At 45.6% G+C, this 19378-nt stretch overlaps 1 protein-coding gene across 6 annotated transcripts in view; it reads left to right on the top strand.

Annotated features, from left to right (window-relative positions):
- The first annotated feature begins 17974 nt into the window (after positions 1-17974).
- Positions 17975-19378, top strand: part of C1GALT1 (core 1 synthase, glycoprotein-N-acetylgalactosamine 3-beta-galactosyltransferase 1) — a 43580-nt gene continuing 42176 nt past the window's right edge. The window contains exon 1 of one of the 6 annotated variants that reach the window (XM_051852948.2): positions 17975-18190. In XM_051852948.2, coding sequence (XP_051708908.1) covers positions 18184-18190 — 7 coding nt within the window. In that variant the 5' untranslated portion in view covers positions 17975-18183. Of the gene's footprint in view, positions 18262-18527; positions 18738-19378 lie in introns of those variants that run through there. The other 5 variants (XM_051852950.2, XM_008261701.4, XM_008261702.4 and 2 more) reach the window with 5 other exon arrangements.

Here is a 19378-nt window from a genome sequence, read left to right as displayed (position 1 = left end):
CATTATGAACTCTGGGTTGAGTCCCGGCTGCTCTACTTCCTATCCATCTCCCTGTTAATGTGCCTCTGAAAAGCAGCAGAGGATGGTCCATGTCCTTGGCCCCCTGCCACCCGCATGGGAGACCTGGGTGGAGTTCCAGGCTCCTGGTGTCCATGTGGTCCAGCCCCGGCAATTGTGGCTACTTGGGGAGGGAACCGGCAGATAGAATATCGATCTCTCTCTCTCCCTGTCTCTCGCTATATTCCTTTCTCTTTCTGTAATTCTGCTCTCAAGTAAATAAATCTTTTTAAAAAATTTTTAAGAAAAAATAAATTAAAAATAAAGATAATTAAAAAAAATCAGGGCCTAGTCCTTAAGAAGCATTTTGTTATGGGATGTATGGAACAGAATTTGTTTACTTGATAGGGAAAATGAGTAGTGATACTTAATGGCAGTGAACACACTTTTAAAGAAAACTTCACCAAGCATCAGAAAACCCTGAATCCACTTCCTGGCTCAGCCATGAACCATCTGTGCATTTTGTACAAATCACTGAGACAGTTTATTTATTTAAAAAACAAGACTGTGAAAGCACTCATCTAAAATTTTTTTTCCCAGAACTAGCATGATTTGACTTCATGTTCTTGGTTTTGTAATAACCAGTAATGTGGGCAAGTCTTTCCTTTTCCTACCCAGGTACATCCTGAAATAATTCTACTTTATTCCTCTATCCCGGTGTCCATACATCCACCCATTTGTCCCAGTAGCATTTACTGGCAAGCTATTGTGCATCTGTAACTCAGCTGAAGTGTTGCCTATACATTTTTTGTTGAGGCTCATTTTCTAGGTAGATTCTCAGGGATTAATAAGTATTCCTTGAGGGGCCAGTGTCATGGTGTGGCAGGGTAAGCTGGCGAGCACTGGTTTGAGTCCCAGATACTCTACCTCTTACCCAGCTCCCTGCTAATGTGCCTAGGAAAGCAGCAGAAGATGGCCCAAGAATTTGGACTCCTGTCACCATTTGAGAGACCTGGATGGAGTTCCTGCCTCCTGGACTTGGCTTGGCCCAGCTCCAGTCATTGTGGCCATTTGGGGAATGAACCAGCAAATGGAAGATTTCCTTGTCTCTCTCTCTCCCATCCTCTCTTATAACTGCCTTTCACCTAAGTAAATCTTTTTTTAAAATAAAGAAATAAATAATCCATGATTTCTTGCATGCTTATAATTTGTTTGACTATAGCTCTGATATTTTAAAGTAAGTTTGCATGTGTATAAAATCCTTGATTCATATTTTCCTTTAGTATCTTAAATATGTTGTTCAATTATTTTATGGTAGTGAAAAATCTGAAGTGGATGTGATTTTATATCCCTTTATGAATGACTTAGTCTTTATGCCTAGATATCCAAAAAGTTTTTATTTGCCCAATTTTACTGGAATATGTTTTGGTATTGACAATTCTGCATTCTCTTTTTCAAGGTTAATAGTGTGATCTTTGAATATAGGTGTTCTTCTTTTTGTTTGTTTGTTTCAAGAGAATCTTCTTGTGCTAAGGACATTTTATTTGTTTTCTTCCATTGTTCCAATTTTCCTTTTCTAACATAAGTTCTACTTCAGATGGGTCTTCTTTTCCTGTCTTCTGTAACTATCATTTTCCTCTTGAACACTTGTTATCTCTTGTCTTTTTCCCCTTTCTTTGTTAACTGTATTTAGCAAGTTCTATTTTGGATTATGGTAAATTGGGTCGTTTCAGAACAAGGTTATGGTATTAAAAAGTCACTCAGGTGGAGAATCCCAAGATCTGAGCCTGGTGTGTGCCATTACTTTTAGCCTTGAGGCATTTGCCCGAGAAAAACAGCTGAAGGATGGGCACTGGAGCAAGACGTCTGGTAGATTTAAGGGGTTGAGAGATATCAGGGATAAGTGATCTGTAAAACACTGTAGGCTTTCAACTAGAACCAAAAGAGAACATGCGTATGAGTAAAGGTAAACTGGAAATGGGTCAGCCCTCACCGGTCAGTGACTTCAGTCTAATTACGAATTCTATCAATCCCCAGTTGTTGGGTAGCCATCTCATATCTCAGTGCTTTATCCTAACAGATGCTGTTCTTTGACAGTTGTTACTGCACCCTTGATTTCACTTAGATAACTTTGCTTTACTAATTAGTTTCTCCCTCCCTCTCTCCCTCTCCCCCCTCCCCCCCCTCTAAGATTTATTTATTTGAGAGAAAGAGTCACAGACAGAGAGAGGGAGAAACAGAGAGAAAGTTCTTCCATCTGCTGGTTCACTCTCCAAATGGCCACAGTGGCCAGAGCTGGGCCGATCTAAAGCCAGGAGCCAGGAACTTCTGGGTCTCCCACATGGGTGCAGAGGCCCAAGGACTTGGGCCATCTTCTACTGCTTTCCCAGGCCATAGCAGAGAGCTGGATAGGAAGTGGAGCAGCCAGGACTCGAACTGGTGCCCATATGGGATGCTGCCACTGCAGGCGGTGGCTTTACCTGCTATACCACAGCACCAACCCCTTCTATCTCTTTTTGACTGTGTATTTTCTGTTATACATTCACTATCCATTGTTTCATCATTTTTTCATTTTCTACAGTAATATATTTGTTCGGTGTTAGACTATTTTTCTGTGTTGTTTATGTGTAAAGTCAAGTGTTCCGTGACTTTCCAAAGTGGTTCCCCTGTAGGGGACTGGGATGCTCCATAGTAGCCTTAGTAGCTTCACTGCTGAGGGTTTCTTCCTCTATTATTAGCACATGATGGACAGACAGGTCAGTGATGGACAGATGATAGACAGATAGGAACCCAGAGTGACAGGTAGAGGTAATAGAAAGAGAGAAAAGTAGATGCGTGTAGAGGTAGGTAGCCTAGTCACGTCGCTGTCAGGGTTCTGTCTCCTCTCAACTGCCCCCTTGCCTCCCACTGTTCAAAGCCTCATGGCCCTTTACCTTCTGACTCACTCTCTCAATCCAAATTCTCTTCATGGAAGGATTTTTCACAGGGAAGAAGTTTTGTCCGCTATTTTGGAGTTGTTTGAGTGCTTAAGCCACTCCAAAACCTTCTGATCTCTCCAGGGTCCCTTAGTGGGTAGCTGACATCTTGTTATTCTACTGACTCAGAAACTGAAGACTAGAACCTTCTCTTTTTCACTGCTATTCTCACCATATTCACTGGCTGAGAGCTCCGCCAGGGTGAGACGCTCTCTTCCTGAGTGTTTGGAGGCCATTTCTGTATCATCAGAACTCCTGTTCTCTCCCCTTCCACTGCCTCTGCACAGCTGCTAGACTCATGCTTGCCCTGGATGGGTCCTGGGTAGGTGGGCCAAGGCTCACCCGTGTCCTGGGACTCATGGGAGTGTTATCTCAGTTGCTTTTCAGGGGCATGGGGCATGTTCCCCGCTGTTTAGCTTGTTCTTAGGAAAGGATTTGAGAAATCCAAAAATTTTGCATTCTGAACTTGCTCTGACCTGAAGTTGAGATGGGCATGTTTTTAAATCATGACCCTACCAACCACGACAGCACAGTCATGCATTTTGCCTTAAGTCTAAGATGACACCGGCGTCCAGTTTGTTAGATTCCCTAGAGACACTGCTTTGAAGTAAAATCAGCGTCTAGCTCAGCCTTGCCCACATTCTGATACTGTGTCCATTTTTTTTCACTGTCGCTCGTCATATTCACTGTCCTTCATTAGCTGGCCTCCATTACAGTCTGTACGTGTGTACTCTGAACAGTGTCTTCAGTCACTGAGTCCTTTCCCCTACAATCAGAGTTCACTTAAGAACTATCTTCACACTCAACTTGCTTTTTTCCCTCCCAGGCGGGTTTCCCATTGGTCTTTGTATTTCAGGGACCTAAGGACGCCTCCGTTAGTGCACAGAGGATTTGCTAGATGGAAAACAGTTTCCTCAAGCTACTCCACCTTGAGTCTGCAGCACGTTCTGTTCAGATGAGAACTGGTGTATTTGAGCTTGTTCCTCTCACAGGCTTGGAGCCCACATAGTTCTCTGATGAAATACGGCAAAGCTACCGTATTTCCTTGAAATTTTGTACAGTCCCCCAACTCTTAGAACAGGTTAGAACACCCCTCCCTTTCCTCTAAAGAAAATAAATTCAGTGGGAGGTGGGATCGGGTGGAGAGCGTGTTCTCTAGTCTCCATGATCTACTGCTGGGCTCCTCACTTGACTCTGTCCATTTTAACTCAGTCAACATTTGAATATTCCATGGGTACAATTTTTGTGCTAAGTAGAAAAGATAAATAAGATGTTATTCTCCAAGGGGCATTGGAGTTAGAGGTAGGTTAGAATTCTGACTCAGGTGTTCATTAGTGCCCTGATACTCAATTTCCATATCTAAATGCAATAATTTCTTCATGATACCCCATCACAAAAATTTTATATGTACTGTATTATATATAATTGACATGTTTTATGCACTTATACTTCTATACACACTTACATGTATATATTTTTATCTATAATTTTTGTAACAGTTGTATCACATGGGTATCATAAATATATATACATATATGTAGATGTATGTTTGTTCCTTTTAGATGTTATGAACTATTTGTAATTTAACAACATTTTTTCTTTTCCTTTCCCACTCACACAAAATGGCTATGATACAGCCTATTGGTTTTCTTGATGAAATGAATTAAAATATATTGTTTTAAAACACTATTCCTTTTTTTCCCATTTGTGAAATACATTGAGATGATCATCAGGGTTCTTGATTTGCGATCATAGACTCCTAAGGGGTACAGGGAGATTGAGAATCTTCTGAAATTGCATGTAGATAGGTTATGTCTGCAATTTATGCATTTTTGGAAGTAGGCAATTCATTGCTATCACCAGACTTTTAACTGTTTTGAAAAACAGAAAAAAAATCAGGAATGATAAGAGTGTTATAAAACCACAGCCGGCACTCAATATAAGTTGTATGCCTATGGAGATTAAATTCTCTCTATGTAATTTCCCTTTTACAATGCTTGGCACAGAGCCAGAAAGAGTAAAGAACTTCAAAAAAAATAACAGTAATAATAACATTCTTTTCTCTACTAGAAGGAGCGGGTTTAAAAACTAGAACTGAAAAATAAGAGGAGGTAGGTCGGAGAGCAGTATAAGCCCAGGATGCAAAAGAAACACTCACACAGAGGAAGAGAGGGGAAAGAAAGATTGGAAGAGAAATAGAAATGGAAATTAGAAGCAGAGAGAGGGGAAGGAAGGAGGGAGGGAAGGAAGGAGAAAAGAAAGGGAGGGAGGGAGGAAGAGAGATGTTTGTTGGATGGTGCTGGTTGTCTCAGTCCTTTTTGCCCCGCCCCCATCCCCTCACCCTCACCCCACAATAACCTCTCAAGGCTAACCTCACCAGAGATCCAAGAGAAAAGGAAATTTTGCAGACTGAATAAAGGTGCACATAATCTCAATTTTAGCTTAATTTGACTGCAGTGCCTTTGGCAAAGTCACAATTTTTCCATCTTTGTTTTCTTTATCTGCAACATTTAGATAATGTTAGCTAAATTCCAAAAATTCATTTTAAGGTGATCCAATCTGAGGGATATAGTTTTCTATAGAAATTGTCACTAACGGTTCATTAAAACACACTTAAGGTATAATAGAAGAAAAGGGAACCGACCTCTCCCCTATTAGCAGGAATCTTAGTAAACTGGAGCAGAGCATCTCCTTTCCTCCCTCACACCCTAGAGAGCCCTGCCTCCCAGCTCACCCGAGGTGCCTAAGGTGGGGAAAGTCTGCACATCAAAGATAAGAGGCAGCAACACCTCAAGAGGCCATTTGAATACAAGAAGCAAAATGATTTAAATTTCCCCATGCTCTTTCCCTCCTTCAGTTCTTTCCTGCTCTACATGTGTCCTTCTTACCTCATTTTATATTGCCATAAACATTCGTATGCAGGTGTTTGTGGGACATAAGTTTTCACTTCATGTGTCCATATTTGAGTATGCACAATTGCTGGATCATATGCAAACAGTATTTTTGTAAGGAAACAAACTCTTCCAAAGTGGCTGTGCTATTTGCATTTTGACAATGAGTGAGTTTCTTTATTCTTTTTCCTTTATTCTCCTCAGACTTGATCATTTCAATTGACTTATATTCAACTTCTTTCTTCTGCTTGTGCAATTCTGCTACTGAACTCCCCTAGATTTTTTTAAATATTTAACTGTACTTTTTAAAAAAATTGTTAAGCCAAATTTGTTTGGTTCATTTTTATAGTTTCTATCTCTTTAATGACATTCTCATTTTATCTACATATTATTTTCCTGGTTTCCTTTTGTTCTTTGTTCATGTTTTCCTTTAGCTCTTGAGCATATTTAAGATGGTTGTTTTCAAGTCACTACTGGGGCAGGCGTTTGGCACAGTGGATAAATCACTGCTTTGGACACCTGCATGTCACATCAGAGCGCCCAGTTTGAATCCCACCTACTTTGATTCACATCCAGCTTCCTGTTAATGCACACCTGGGAGGTACAAATGTAGGCGACTGTAACTGGGTCCCTGCCATTCACACAAGAGACCCAGATGAAGTTCCAGGATCCTGGCTTTGGCCTGGCCCAGCCTTGGCTTTTGTAAACATTTGGGGAATGATCCAGCAGACAGAAGATCTCCCTGTGTCTGCCTTTCATTCTCCCTCTGTCTTTCTACCTCTTAAGTAAAATGAAAATAAATAAAAGTTTTAAAAAAACAAAAACAATACAGTCACTGTGTGGTAATGCAATGTCTGGTCTTCCTTGGGAACAGTTTCTATAAATTTATTTTGTTCCTTTAAGTGGGCCACATTTTCTTGTTTCTTTGTATGCCTTGTGATTTGGGGGGTGGGAAGGAAACTGAACATCAGACTCTCATAATGTTGTAACTGGAAAGCAGGTTTTCCCCCCTTTCCTGGAATTTTTTATTTTCTGGTTGTTGAAGGATGTGGCAATCCGTTTATTTAATGCCTTTCACAAACTATTATTGTAAAGACTCCATTCCTTGTCGCTGTAGTCACTGAAGTGGCTTTTCCTTAATTTGTGTTCAGCTAACGGTGTGGGGAATGTTAAGACCCCCAAAATCATCTGATCTGGCCTTGCCAAAGTAACTGAAATCGGAAAAGACCCCCTAAAATTTACACTGAAATGTGGCCCTAGGTTCCATAGAAATGCTATCCGGGGTGCCACATGCGCTACCAGAATTTAGGGTGCCTTACGATTTCACCACGGGCTTATTACTAAATCCCCGATATTAATAAGCCCAAGAGGGTTCTTGCCTAATATTTAGAGAAGAATTCTAAATACCGGCACAGATAAACGAGGCAGCATGGTACATTTTAAGCTTTTAGTGCAAGACCTATCTAGGAAAGTGAAGGCTTTAGTTCAGGTAGGAGAGAGGGGAAAGTCTGGGAGCTGGAGTAGCGTCCATACCACTTGGAGAGCAGGCCAATGCCACGTGTAGCAAGCACCTCGAGCTGCTGTCCACCACCTACCACCGGCAGCACCGCAGAGGCCGAGAGAGGTTTTGCGACATTCCCTGCCTTTTTATATATTTTCCACAGGGGAGTGGCTTGTGGCCAGGTGGGCACTCAGGTATGGTCAGATAGAGCCTGATGTCACATGGGGCATGGTGGGGTATCAGGTAGACTGTAGGGTCATAAAGAGGCATGGCGAAGGTATCAGGCGTGAAGTCACAAAGGGGCGTGGCGAAGGCATGGTCTTCCAGCTCACAAATCTGATCAATTTTAACCTGTATGCCTGCCTACTTCATTACCACAGGCAGGACTCAAAGTTCAATCTACAGAAAGCTAATTCTTAATTTGATAAGTTTGTATGGACCAAGATGATTTTATAAATATCTAGTTGCCCTTGGCAGAAAATAAGGTTCCCCACCCCTGAATTTTGACAAAAAGTTTCTTGAATTCCAGGAATTCTCCCAGTCTTAACAAGCTGGCTCTGAGCCAGAGCCTCCTTCAAGTCTTAGCTGGATGTGCAGTGTGCCGAGGGATCAGCCCCGGGTGAAAGTTTAGGGCTTCCTTGGGTGTTTTTAGACAATGTGTCATGCTCTGGGCAGGTGCAAGACTTTCTGAATTCCCCTGCACATGCGGTTGCTTTTGAGTGTTCCACTTTGCTAAAGGAACCCTTTCCAGCTTTGGCCTTAGGCCCCCTTCTGTATGTCTCAACTGTTACCTTTGCGCCCAGGTTCTGAAGGATGTTGATTCGTTTGCAGTATTTTCCAGCTTTTCCAGAGGAAGTTCTGACCTGGGCAAAACAGAAAGGAGCACCTCTCATCAGGCCTAGGGCAACCAGGGTCGCAGTCTTCTTGGGCTGCTGCAACACAGCACCACAGGCTGAGTGCCTTCAAAAGCAAGCATTTATTATTCATAGTCCAGGAGGCTGAAAACTCCAAGACCAAGGTTCTGGTTGATCCAGTTTCTGATGAGGGCTCTCACCCTGGCTTGCAGATGGCCACCTGCTCCCTGGGCCCGCACAAGATGGAGGGACACAGGGTAGAACCCTGGGGTCTCTTCCTCTTCTTTTTTTTTTTCTTTTTATTAAAGATTTGTTTGTTTATTTGAAAGACAGAGTTACAGAGACAGGTAGAGACAGAGAGAGAGGTCTTCCATCCGCTGGTTCACTCCCCAGATGGCCGCAACGGCCAGGGCTGCGCTGATCCGAAGCCAGAAGCCAGGAGCCAGGAGCCAGGAGCCAGGAGCCAGGAGCCAGGAGCTAGGAGCCAGGAGCTTCTTCCAGGTCTCTCACGTGCATGCAGGGGCCCAAGGGCTTGGGCCATCTTCTACTGCTATCCCATGCCATAGCAGAGAGCAGCCGGAACTAAAACTGGCACCCATATGGGATGCCTGCACTTCAGGCCAGGGCTTTAACCTGCTGCACCACAGCGCTGGCCCCTCTCTTCCTCTTCTTAAAGGGTACCAGCTCTATCTGACAGGCTCTTCCCTATGCCCACACTTAGCCTTCTGAGCTGCTCATGGGCCCCATCTCTAAATGTGGTCGCGTTGGAGAATACGGCTTCAGCATATGAATTTGGTGGGGGAGAGGGAGCATCTCTAGACTGGTTAGAACAGACATACACAATAATTTGCAAACACGGTTTGTTTTGCTCCTTCCTGGGTCTAGGGAAACAGTTCCAAGCTGCTAGTGCTTGCAGACTGCTACCATTTTTAAAACAGCTGCCTCTCTGGGGCCACCTTAAGATGATGGACGTTTGAAAGCTTCCCCATGCAGGAGGGTGTGTAGGGGGAGGATGAGTAAAATCACCAAGCCCATTGTTTTGGAGTGTCTTTTTTTTTTTTTTTTTTTTTTTTTTTTATTGAGGGCTGTGTTGATTGCTGCAGGCTTTGGAGTGTTTTCCATAGTTCTCACAAATCAGTGCTAGGAGTTTCTGTTTGTTTTGCATTGTTTCTGTGGGAGGACAAGAGCTTAGAGCTTCTTACTCTGCCATCTTGCTCTCTTTACTCAAAAGATTATACTATTTGTATATAATATTTGCATAAATTCACATGCCTTATGTTATTCCTTCAGACAAAAGCTTTCAAACACACTTTTGTACTTCATATAAATGAGGAGAACTTTTTATCTCTCTTAAATGAAGTGATCAAATGTATTTTAAAGATGGGAAAAATTGTACACGCCAGCTAATTTAACAACAGCAACAAAGCCCGTGTAATGTAACGCAATATAAGAATATAGGGTAGGAATTCAGGGAACTCAAGAACAGTCAGGCCATCTGTAGGACCATGGCCAGGGGAAATCTGTGAGGATCCAGAAAACTGTTCTCTCTTTCTCTTGCGCTGGAGGAGCTCCATAGCCCAGGGTCAACCATACTTCTCAGCCTACTGTGTTACTCTCTCTATCCCTGCAGAGCAACTTCCCCTTATTTGAGGGTTACATGATCGGGTTACAACTCATGTTTTAGTCCCGTTTGTGTTCAACAGGGAATAAGAACTCTTTGTCCTAATTCCACATTCCCAGCAGAGAGGACCTGGTGGACTGTGATTGCTTTACAGACCTAGCCCTATGCATTCAGCTACGGTCAGGGAGGAAGAAAGGTCCTTCCACACAAACATGGCTCTGGGGACTCAACCAGTATATGGCCATTAGAGAAAAAGGATGAGAAAAGAGTGCCGAAAACCCTACAAAGTGTCTACCAAGGTCCCTACTTAGAGTTAGAGGGAAGGGAGGGATTGTGGGCGGGAGGGAGGGTAGTGTAGGAAGTATCACTATGTTCCTAAATATGTATATAGGAAATACATGAAATTTGCACATCTTAAATAAAATTTAATAAAGAAATACAACTTAAAAGAAAAGAGGAAAATTATGCAGCTAAAATTTGTAAGTCAGTTAGTTAGTTCATTACAATAATAGAAGCAGAAAATACACTTATAAATAATTTACCCCTTTGGGATTTCAAACTAAAGCAAACTTCACCCATTCCATTTATAACAAATATTTTCTACTTTTTGGTGAGCCACAAGGGAAGACAATTAAGAAATATTCTGATGCTGTTGCAGGGAATCAGAGGCACCCAGGGAACCTAACCTCTTAAATTGAGACCGTTTCCTGAGATGACACCAGTTTCTTAGTGCACACGTAGCAGTGCCTGCTCTCAAGCTAATATGTTGTGAGTCATGCTGAGTCCTCTTCCCTCGAGGTTAAAAGTATTTCCTAGACTTTTTAAATTTTTTTTTTGTCCTTATCTCCTCTTCTGCTCTGGCCTCCATCTTTACCCCATTCCTGTGTCAGTCATTTCAGAAAACCACCCAGCCTTTCCAAGAGTCTCAGAATCTTGGTGGATTTTGTGGAGCTGTAGCTGTAGGGCATGAAGACTGGACAATGAGGTCTGAGGGCAGGAAAACACACTGTCACCAGAAGGCTGTCCCTCAGCCCATTCCCCTGCCTTCTGTTTCTCGTGTACTTCCCCATTTCATATTGGAAATGTTGTGCATGAAGCTTTGTCCTCTTTCCCCCTAGAATCCTTCCTTTTCCTATCTGGAGACATCTATAACTACAAATAATCTGATGTCTAGTTAAGCCAATAGTTTGGGGTCACAGTGGAATAGCAGAAAGCAAGAAACAACAAGAACACAACCAAACCAGGGAGTTTGCATAGTTCCCTCACTACACAATTGGGATTGAATCTTGCACTAAGCTTCGTCTTTCTCACTTACCTCTTAGCTTACTTATGCCAATTTGTGTATTGTCAATAATTGCAGAATCTCTACCTCCGGTGTTCCAGTGTATAAAGCCTTCCCCTGTGTGGCCCACGTCTGTACTTTGGAAGAGAAAGACGTATATTCTATCATTCATTTTCTTGCTGTTCAGTGCAATTTTGTTCTAGGATAAACTCTGAGACCAAATTATTGGTTAGATATAAGTTTATTACTAAGAATGTTTAAGTACCACTGTTACTATAAAGAGGGCAGATACTCTGCCACAGTCACAAATTAATTCATGAAAAGAAAAAGGAGCCAGTCATAATTACATACGCTTTTTAAAGTGCAATAAATTTTCAACAGGCTATTAAAATGGGATCTGACATTTAATAAGCTACCGTTCTGTTATACTCTTAAATCCAAACTGCTTGCTATGAATAATGCCACTATTTTTAAAAGGTACACAGTAAAATCACTAAATAAACTGCCAGCTCTTGAAGGAAAAGTCTTAGTATTTTCAGATGAAAATTTTAATGCACAATTGTTTAAAAATAAAATAAGTAGATGTCATTAGCCTAATTTAACACTCATTAATGCTTTGGAGTTACTGTCACATACTAGGACACTTAAAAATGTTCATGAAAAAAAGGAATTAAATGATAAGTTTATTGTCTGGGCTGGCACTGTGACATAGTAAGCTAAGCCTGCACCTGCAGCGCTGACATCCTATAGGGGTACTAGTTTTGTGTCCTGCCTGTTCCTCTTCTGATAGAGCTCTCTACTTATGGCTTGGGAAAGCAGTGGAAAATGGAAAGCACTTGGGCCCCTGCATCCACATGGAAGACCCGGAAGAAGCTCCTGGGTTCTGGCTTCAGATCAGCCTACTTCTGGCCCTTGCAGCCACTTAGGGAGTGAACCAGCAGATGAAAGACCTTTCTCTCTGTCTCTCCCTCTCTCTTTCTGTTACTCTGCCTCTCAAATAAATAAGTAAATCTTTTTTAAAGGAAAGATAAGTTTACTGTGATATAAAATCTTGAAAGTCCATAACTATAAGGTTTTCAGAAAGTTTAGGGAAAATGAGCATGATGAAAAATCTATGCATGGGTCTCAATTTTTTTGCACGAAAATAAACTTTGAATTTTTTTACATGAAGGTTTCAAAGTTTCCTGGTATATATAATCTCATGACTTCTTTTTGAAGCACACTGGGATTATTGTCCCCAGTTAATGCAGAAGGAAACTGAGATTTAGTTAGGTGACCAGCCATAAATCATTCAGTTCATCAGTGGTAAAACTGGGAGCAGAATCCAAGTGTGTGTGTGTGTGGTTTTTTTTTTTTTTTAAGATTTTATTTATTTATTTGAGAAGTAGAGTTATAAACAGTGAGAGGAAGAGGTCTTCCATCTGCTGGCTCATTACCAAATGGCACAATAGCCAGAGCTGCAGCGATCTGAATTCAGGAGCCAGGATTCTTCAGGGTCTTCCACACAGGTGCAGGGGCCCAAGCGCCTGGGCCATCTTCTACTGCTTTCCCAGGTCATAGCAGAGAGCCATGGATCGGAAGAGGAGCTTTCCCAGGCCATAGCAGAGAGCTATGGATCAGAAGAGGAGCAACTAGGACACAAACCAGCATCCGTATGGGATGCCAGCACTGCAGGTGGTGGCTTTACCTGCTACACCACAGTGCCGGCCCCTGTCTCCAGATTTAGTGGTTTATAATCCTTTACATTTTTATCTCACAGTTTCTGTGGACCAGGAATTCAGGAGCAGCTTAGTTGTGTGGTTCTGTGTCAGAGTCTCTTGAGGCTAGAGTCAATATGTTGATGGGGGTAGGGGAGTATTGTGGTACAACAGGTTAAGCTGCACTCATGGGCTTACATTACTCAGCTTCTGTTCCAGCTTCCTCCTAGTGCACCAGGGAAGGCAGCAGCAGATGGCCCAAATACTTGGTCGTCTGTCACTCACAGTGGGAGACCAGGATGGAGTTCCTGGTTCTTGGCTTCAGTCTGGTCCAGACCTGGCTGTTGCAAACATTTGTGTGCAGTGTGAACCAAAGGATGGAAGGATAGATCTCTCTCTCTCTCTCTCTCTCTCTCTTCCCCACCCCCCTGCCTTTCAAGTGAATAAATAAATCTTTAAAAAAGAAAATAAAAACATGCTGACCAAAGATTTATGCAGCCATTAGAGGGCTTGACTGGGACTAAAGGGTCTCCTCCTCCTTGGCTGTGGGCTGGAAACCTCACCGACTCACGCAGGCCTCTCCATAGTACGACTATGACACGAAAGCTACCATCCAGTCAGGAATCCCGGAAAGAGAACAAGAAGCAAGCTGGTGTGTTCGGTAAACTCCCCTAGAAGTCACACTACGTTATTTCCACTGCATCCTCTTCATTAGAATAAGTCACTAAATTCAGCTTAAGCTAAGGGGGAGCAAGTGCTACCCTTTAAGAAGAGGCACCGCCAGTGCCGCGGCTCACTAGGCTAATCCTCTGCCTTGCAGCGCCGGCACACCGGGTTCTAGTCCCGGTCGGGGCGCCGGATTCTGTCCTGGTTGCCCCTCTTCCAGGCCAGCTCTCTGCTGTGGCCAGGGAGTGCAGTGGAGGATGGCCCAGGTCCTTGGGCCCTGCACCCCATGGGAGACCAGGATAAGTACCTGGCTCCTGCCATCGGATCAGCGTGGTGCGCCGGCCGCAGCGCGTGGGCCGCAGCGGCCATTGGAGGGTGAACCAACGGCAAAGGAAGACCTTTCTCTCTGTCTGTCTCTCTCTCACTGTCCACTCTGCCTGTCAAAAAAAAAAAAAAAAAAAAAAAAAAAAAAGAGGCAACAAAGCATTTGTGGGTATGTTTTATAAATCACCATACAGGTAAATATAAATTAATTTACAAAAGTTAGCTTAATTATTATGAAATCAGTTGTTAACCTATTTGTGAGAATAATGTACTTACAGGGAAACAGTCTGTTACAGATGAGAATGTTGTATTGCTATTGTTTTGAATTTTTTGTCTGTTTTCATCTCACCCTACGAAAACATTTTCTATGGAGAGTTAAATAAATGACAGGACCTATCTTTTGTAGCAATTGGTATCACAAAATTCAAATGACAAAACCTTTTTTTAGAAGGGACTAATTTTTCTCATGCAACAATCCAGAAATGCACAGTGCAGAGCTGAAAAGCCAGCCACCCAACACAACCATGAACCCAGGCACCTCCGGCTTCCTATGCTATCAACCTTGTGTGTGGCTCCTGTAACTATGGTTAAAATAAGAAGGTACTTCAAAAAAATTCTTAGTTCTATTTTCTAAGTTTATTTTGGCACCAAATCAATTTGAAACACATGCATACTCTTCAAAATTTACTAGAAAATATATATTATAAAAAAAACTACACAAGGATTTCATAAAATAAATTTATCTTTTAAACCCAAGAATTTTTTTCCAAGAACTTTTTGAAGCACCCTCAAATAGCTGCTCCACCTTCAGTATCATGTCTGTTCCAGGAAACAAAAAAGACGGGGACAGGCAGAATGGCTAAGGTGACATTGCTTCTATAATACTTTCCTTGAGTTCCTTTTCAAGACAATGATTTCATTTCATTGATGGGTCACTTGGCCAGCCGTAACTCAAACTGGAGAAGTGAAAAGTTTTAACAGGACACATTCTCATCCCAAAAATAAATTAAAAAAAAAAATCAGGCTTTCTCTCCAGTAAGAAAGAAAGGATATTGGTTTAGACAACTAGCAATGTTTACCTCTCCACTCCCAGGAAGTCTGACACTCTTTATTAAAACACTAGACACCAGACACAGTAAAACTGTCCAAAGCTTACCTGAGTTTCAAATGTGTTCCAAATGGGATATTGTGGTCAGTTTTGAGTCTCATATAGAAAATGTATTTTTCAATCTTTTGTCTAGTTGATAACATTGAAGAATTGGTTCATAAAAATGTCAAATATGTCCAAGGAGATAATTATGCAGCTGGGCAAGGGTGTATATATATATAGCAATTCACTAAAGAGTTATTTACAATAGAAACATTTGGAAACACCCACAAATGTCAATCAGTAGAATACTGGTCAGATAAATGATGGTACATCCGCTTAACAGATACTATTCTATCTTTTTAAAAAAAGATTTATTTATTTGAATGGCAGAGTTTCAGAGAGTGAGGGAGATTCTTCATCCTCTGACTGGTTCACTCCCCAAATGGCTGCAGAGGCAAGGACTTGGCCAGGTCTAAGCCAGGAGCCAGGAGCTTCATCCGGGTCTCCCACATGGATGGCAGGTGCCCAAACATTTGGGCCAGCTTCCACTGCTTTCCCAGGTACATTAGCAGGAAGCTGGATGGGAAGTGGAGCAGCCAGGACTCAAGCCAGTGCTCATATGAGATGCCAGTATTGTAGGTGGCAGCCTAACCTGCTGTACCATCAAGCTGACTCTCGCTATGCTATTTTTCAAAATGATGTTGTGACACATTGTACAGGGAGAAAAGAACTGTGTTTCCAAATTATATAAATGTTGTATTTATATGTCTTTATGTATTTTTCATTCCAGAGGTCTGGAAGAAGGTAACACAAAATTTTAAAAATGATCATGTCTAGATTATGGGGTTTGGACAAATAATAATTTCCCTGCATTTTTGCTTAAACCCTTTGATTTTATTTGGAAGAGCATGTACTGTTTTCATACAATAGCTATTTAAAAATACACACCACAAAGTGTGTGTATGAGGTGGGGGTAATTTAACACAGTCTTGTTCTTATCAGTATTTCTTTTTGCCAGCCATTTTCCTAAATATGGCCGTGGCTGAGCTTACCCTGGGAAGGGTTTCTTATCTTTGCTCACTGGGTTATTCCTCCTTCATTACAACTTTCCATGCAATAAAAATGAGATAAAAAGTCCTGAGTTTTACTTTCTACTTGGAACACTGTGCCCTCTCTATGCCTCTCCTTGCCTTGTCTCACCATGTGGAAGGATGCTGTGGAAAGCTCTGGAAGGGGGTGTGGCTAGGCAGCAGCCACAGCAGCTGAGGGGGATGGAGAGGTAAGGGAAGAAAGAACGAGGCTGACCTGACATCAGAATACCTGTGCCTCCAGCGTGGGCCTATCAGTGGACCTTGCTGGCCTCTGTTTTCTCATCTGAAAAATGGGACATTTGGAGGAGAATCACTAGATAGGCTTTACATTTTAAAACCACTTTGGAGTCTGTTGAGGGCACATCTGGGTAAACTATGCCCGAGCTGAACCTCACCAAATGAAAGGAAAAATTACAACCGTAATAGCTAACGTACGTTGTACAGTGTTCCAGGTCTGTTGTTAAGTAACTCGCCAGCGGCACAAACAGGTGGAGGATCCAAGATTCCAGCCTGCTCTGACGTGAACGTGGCTTCTTCTCCCTGAAACTGATGTCGAAATTTCACTCTTAGTACACGCGCAGGTGTGACCAGGTGCAGCCTCCACGGGGTGACTGGGCTCTGCCCTTCCCAGTGGACTGATCACCTTTGAATGATGGTGGATTAACGTGCTTGCGGGGAGTGAGTGTGCTACACCACCCCGCTTGGCTAGGGCTCCTGTCTTGTGGCGCCCTGTGCTGCCTCTGGACTAGAAAAGATAACCATCACCAGGGCCGGCCCTTTGACCTTGGACCAGAATCCACAGCCAAAATGTCTTTGTAATTCTCCACGTCCGGGCTCCGAGCGCCAGAACGCAGGCCGGGAGACCGACGGTGCGGCTTCTGAGCCCACATTCCCCCACAGCGGTGCCCTGCGCACTAAGCAGGAAGTTTATAGGAAGCGGGAGCCGGGCTCCCACCTCCTCCCTGAGGGGGCTGGCCCCTAACTCTACCCCAGAGAAGGTTCCGATCCCAGCCCTGGGGCCGGCCCCCTAACTCTACCCCAGAGAAGGTTCCGATCCCAGCCCTGGGGTCGGCCCCCTAACTCTACCCCAGAGAAGGTTCCGATCCCAGCCCTGGGGTCGGCCCCCTAACTCCACCCCAGAGAAGGTTCCGATCCCAGCCCTGGGGTCGGCCCCCTAACTCTACCCCAGAGAAGGTTCCCGATCCCAGCCCTGGGGTCGGCCCCCTAACTCTACCCCAGAGAAGGTTCCGGATCCCAGCCCTGGGGTCGGCCCCCTAACTCTACCCCAGAGAAGGTTCCCGATCCCAGCCCTGGGGTCGGCCCCCTAACTCTACCCCAGAGAAGGTTCCCGATCCCAGCCCTGGGGTCGGCCCCCTAACTCTACCCCAGAGAAGGTTCCCGATCCCCAGCCCAGTGCCCAGGAAAGCGGCGATGACACCGCCCGACAGAACCGCGGGGCCCGCGTGTGCCGGCCGCTCGCGCTGCGGCGTCGCCCGGTTCCCACATCTGGCTGTCCAGGGCCCGTCTGCGCGCCTCAGCGGCCACGCCGCCTCTCGCTGAGGCACAGCGCGGGAGCAGGAACAGGGTTAAGGGCCGGCGAAGCCCGAGAGCGTCTGCCCTTCCTCAGAGGTCGCCAGGGCATCCCCAGTCTCAGTCCCCGCCGCGAGGCCAGCTCACGACCCCGCACCACAGCACACTCAGAGACGTGGACGCCGGCAACACCGGAGCCCCAAGGGGCCCACAACCCAACCCACAGCTCCCGAAAGCCCCGACTTCCCAGACCCCTTCGCAGAGGGCGGAGCGCGCGCTCGGCGGCCAATCCCCGCCTGCGCACGTCGCCGGCGCCCCGCCTCGCCCTGCCCCCTCCCGCCCCGCCCTTCCCCGGGGCTGGTGCGGCGGCCGCGACGTCAGCGCTAGGAGACCCCTGGGTGGCGGCTGCGCCGTAGGCGGGCCGCGGCCTGGACGCGCTGCGGGGAGGGGCGGAGCGAGCGGGCGGGAGCGCGCGCCGGGCCCGCCTCGGCCCCCGCCGCCGCCGCGCCGCCGCCGCCGCCGGCGGGACTGATCTGGGCGGCAGCGGGCGGCCCCGGCTAGCGGCCACGAGCCACTTGTGCGGCTGCCCAGCGGAGCGGAGGGCGCGGGTCCCGTGCCGTCCCCCTCTCCGCCCCCCGGGAGGGGCGCGAGGGAGCTGCGGCTGATGTCAGGTACGGCCGGCGGAGGCGCCCTCAGGCTGCGGGTGCGAGGGCTGGGCTCCCCTCGCCTTCCCCGGCTCGGGGTGCGTGTGTGTGTCGGGGCGGTGGGGAGCGTCGCGGGTGGGACCGAAGCCCGGGCGCGGCCAAACAGGTGTCTCGGGGTCGCGGCCGCGGCCGGGGGTCGCCGGGCTCCTGAGGGAGGCGCGGGGCACTTCCTGCTCCCGGTGCCTCGGCGGCTCGCCCCGGGGGCGACGGGGAGCCTCTCCCGCGCCGGGCGCTTCCTCCCGGCCCCCGCGAGTCCGCGTCGGGCCGCCTAGCGGTCCTGCCCCGCGGGCCGCGGACGCCCCGCCCCCGGGCCCCGAGCGTCCGGCGGACGCGGGCTCAGGTGCGGAGCCCTCCGGCCGGAGCCGCCGCGCCGCCGCCCTCCACAAGTGCCTGGAGCGCGCTCGGGCGCGTGGGGATCGTCGGGTGTGCCAGCCGCGGAGGTGTGCCTGTAAGTTTCCCCGCCGCTGACCCGGTGAGCGGGGCAGGTGTGTCCCAGGGGCCCTTCTGCGGGGAGGTGAGAGGGAATTTTATTATTATTATTATTATTATTATTATTATTTTGCCTCTCCCTTTCCCCCAGCAAAGTGTGATGGGTTTCGCAGCGGATGGAAGTTGTGCGCACAGCTTTGAGTCTCCATAAATGTGTGTTTTAATGATGACTTTAATTTAGGGATGGGGATTCTTAATACACCCGTTTATTCTGTGTACTCCCCCCAGTCATTGAAAACAACTTCAGCGACAAAAAAACAAGAACACGCGTTCTGGAAAAAGTTGATGAGATGTGTAACCTTGCTCTCCGAGTAATTGGTGGATGTCACAGTATTTCCTTTTAAGAGTACACTCTTACGCCGGCGATGCACTGATTGCGTTCTGAGTTTAAAAGATAGATATGAAGTTAGGACGTTAATGTGTCAATGAATAATTAGGCCAGTGTGTGAGGGACAGGAATATATTGATTTATGACAGTTGGCCATGGGACACAGTTAGCTCTGTCCAGATGCCCGGAAGAAGTGTCGTCCGTAATTTCAAGTTGTTTAATTCTGGTGTGAGTTTGGAAGGTGGCAATGGGAGTTTGTGGAAGGTGTTTAGGTGACAGCTTGGCACACTCTTATCAGATAAATGTGTAAGGAGCCTTAGGCACGGGAGGGCTGTGTG

This window comes from Oryctolagus cuniculus, chromosome 16 (assembly GCF_964237555.1).
Source record: "Oryctolagus cuniculus chromosome 16, mOryCun1.1, whole genome shotgun sequence".
Classification (NCBI taxonomy): Eukaryota; Metazoa; Chordata; class Mammalia; order Lagomorpha; family Leporidae; genus Oryctolagus; species Oryctolagus cuniculus.
Note: the sequence above shows the minus strand (reverse complement) of the source record. Positions and strands in the feature narration are given on the sequence as shown.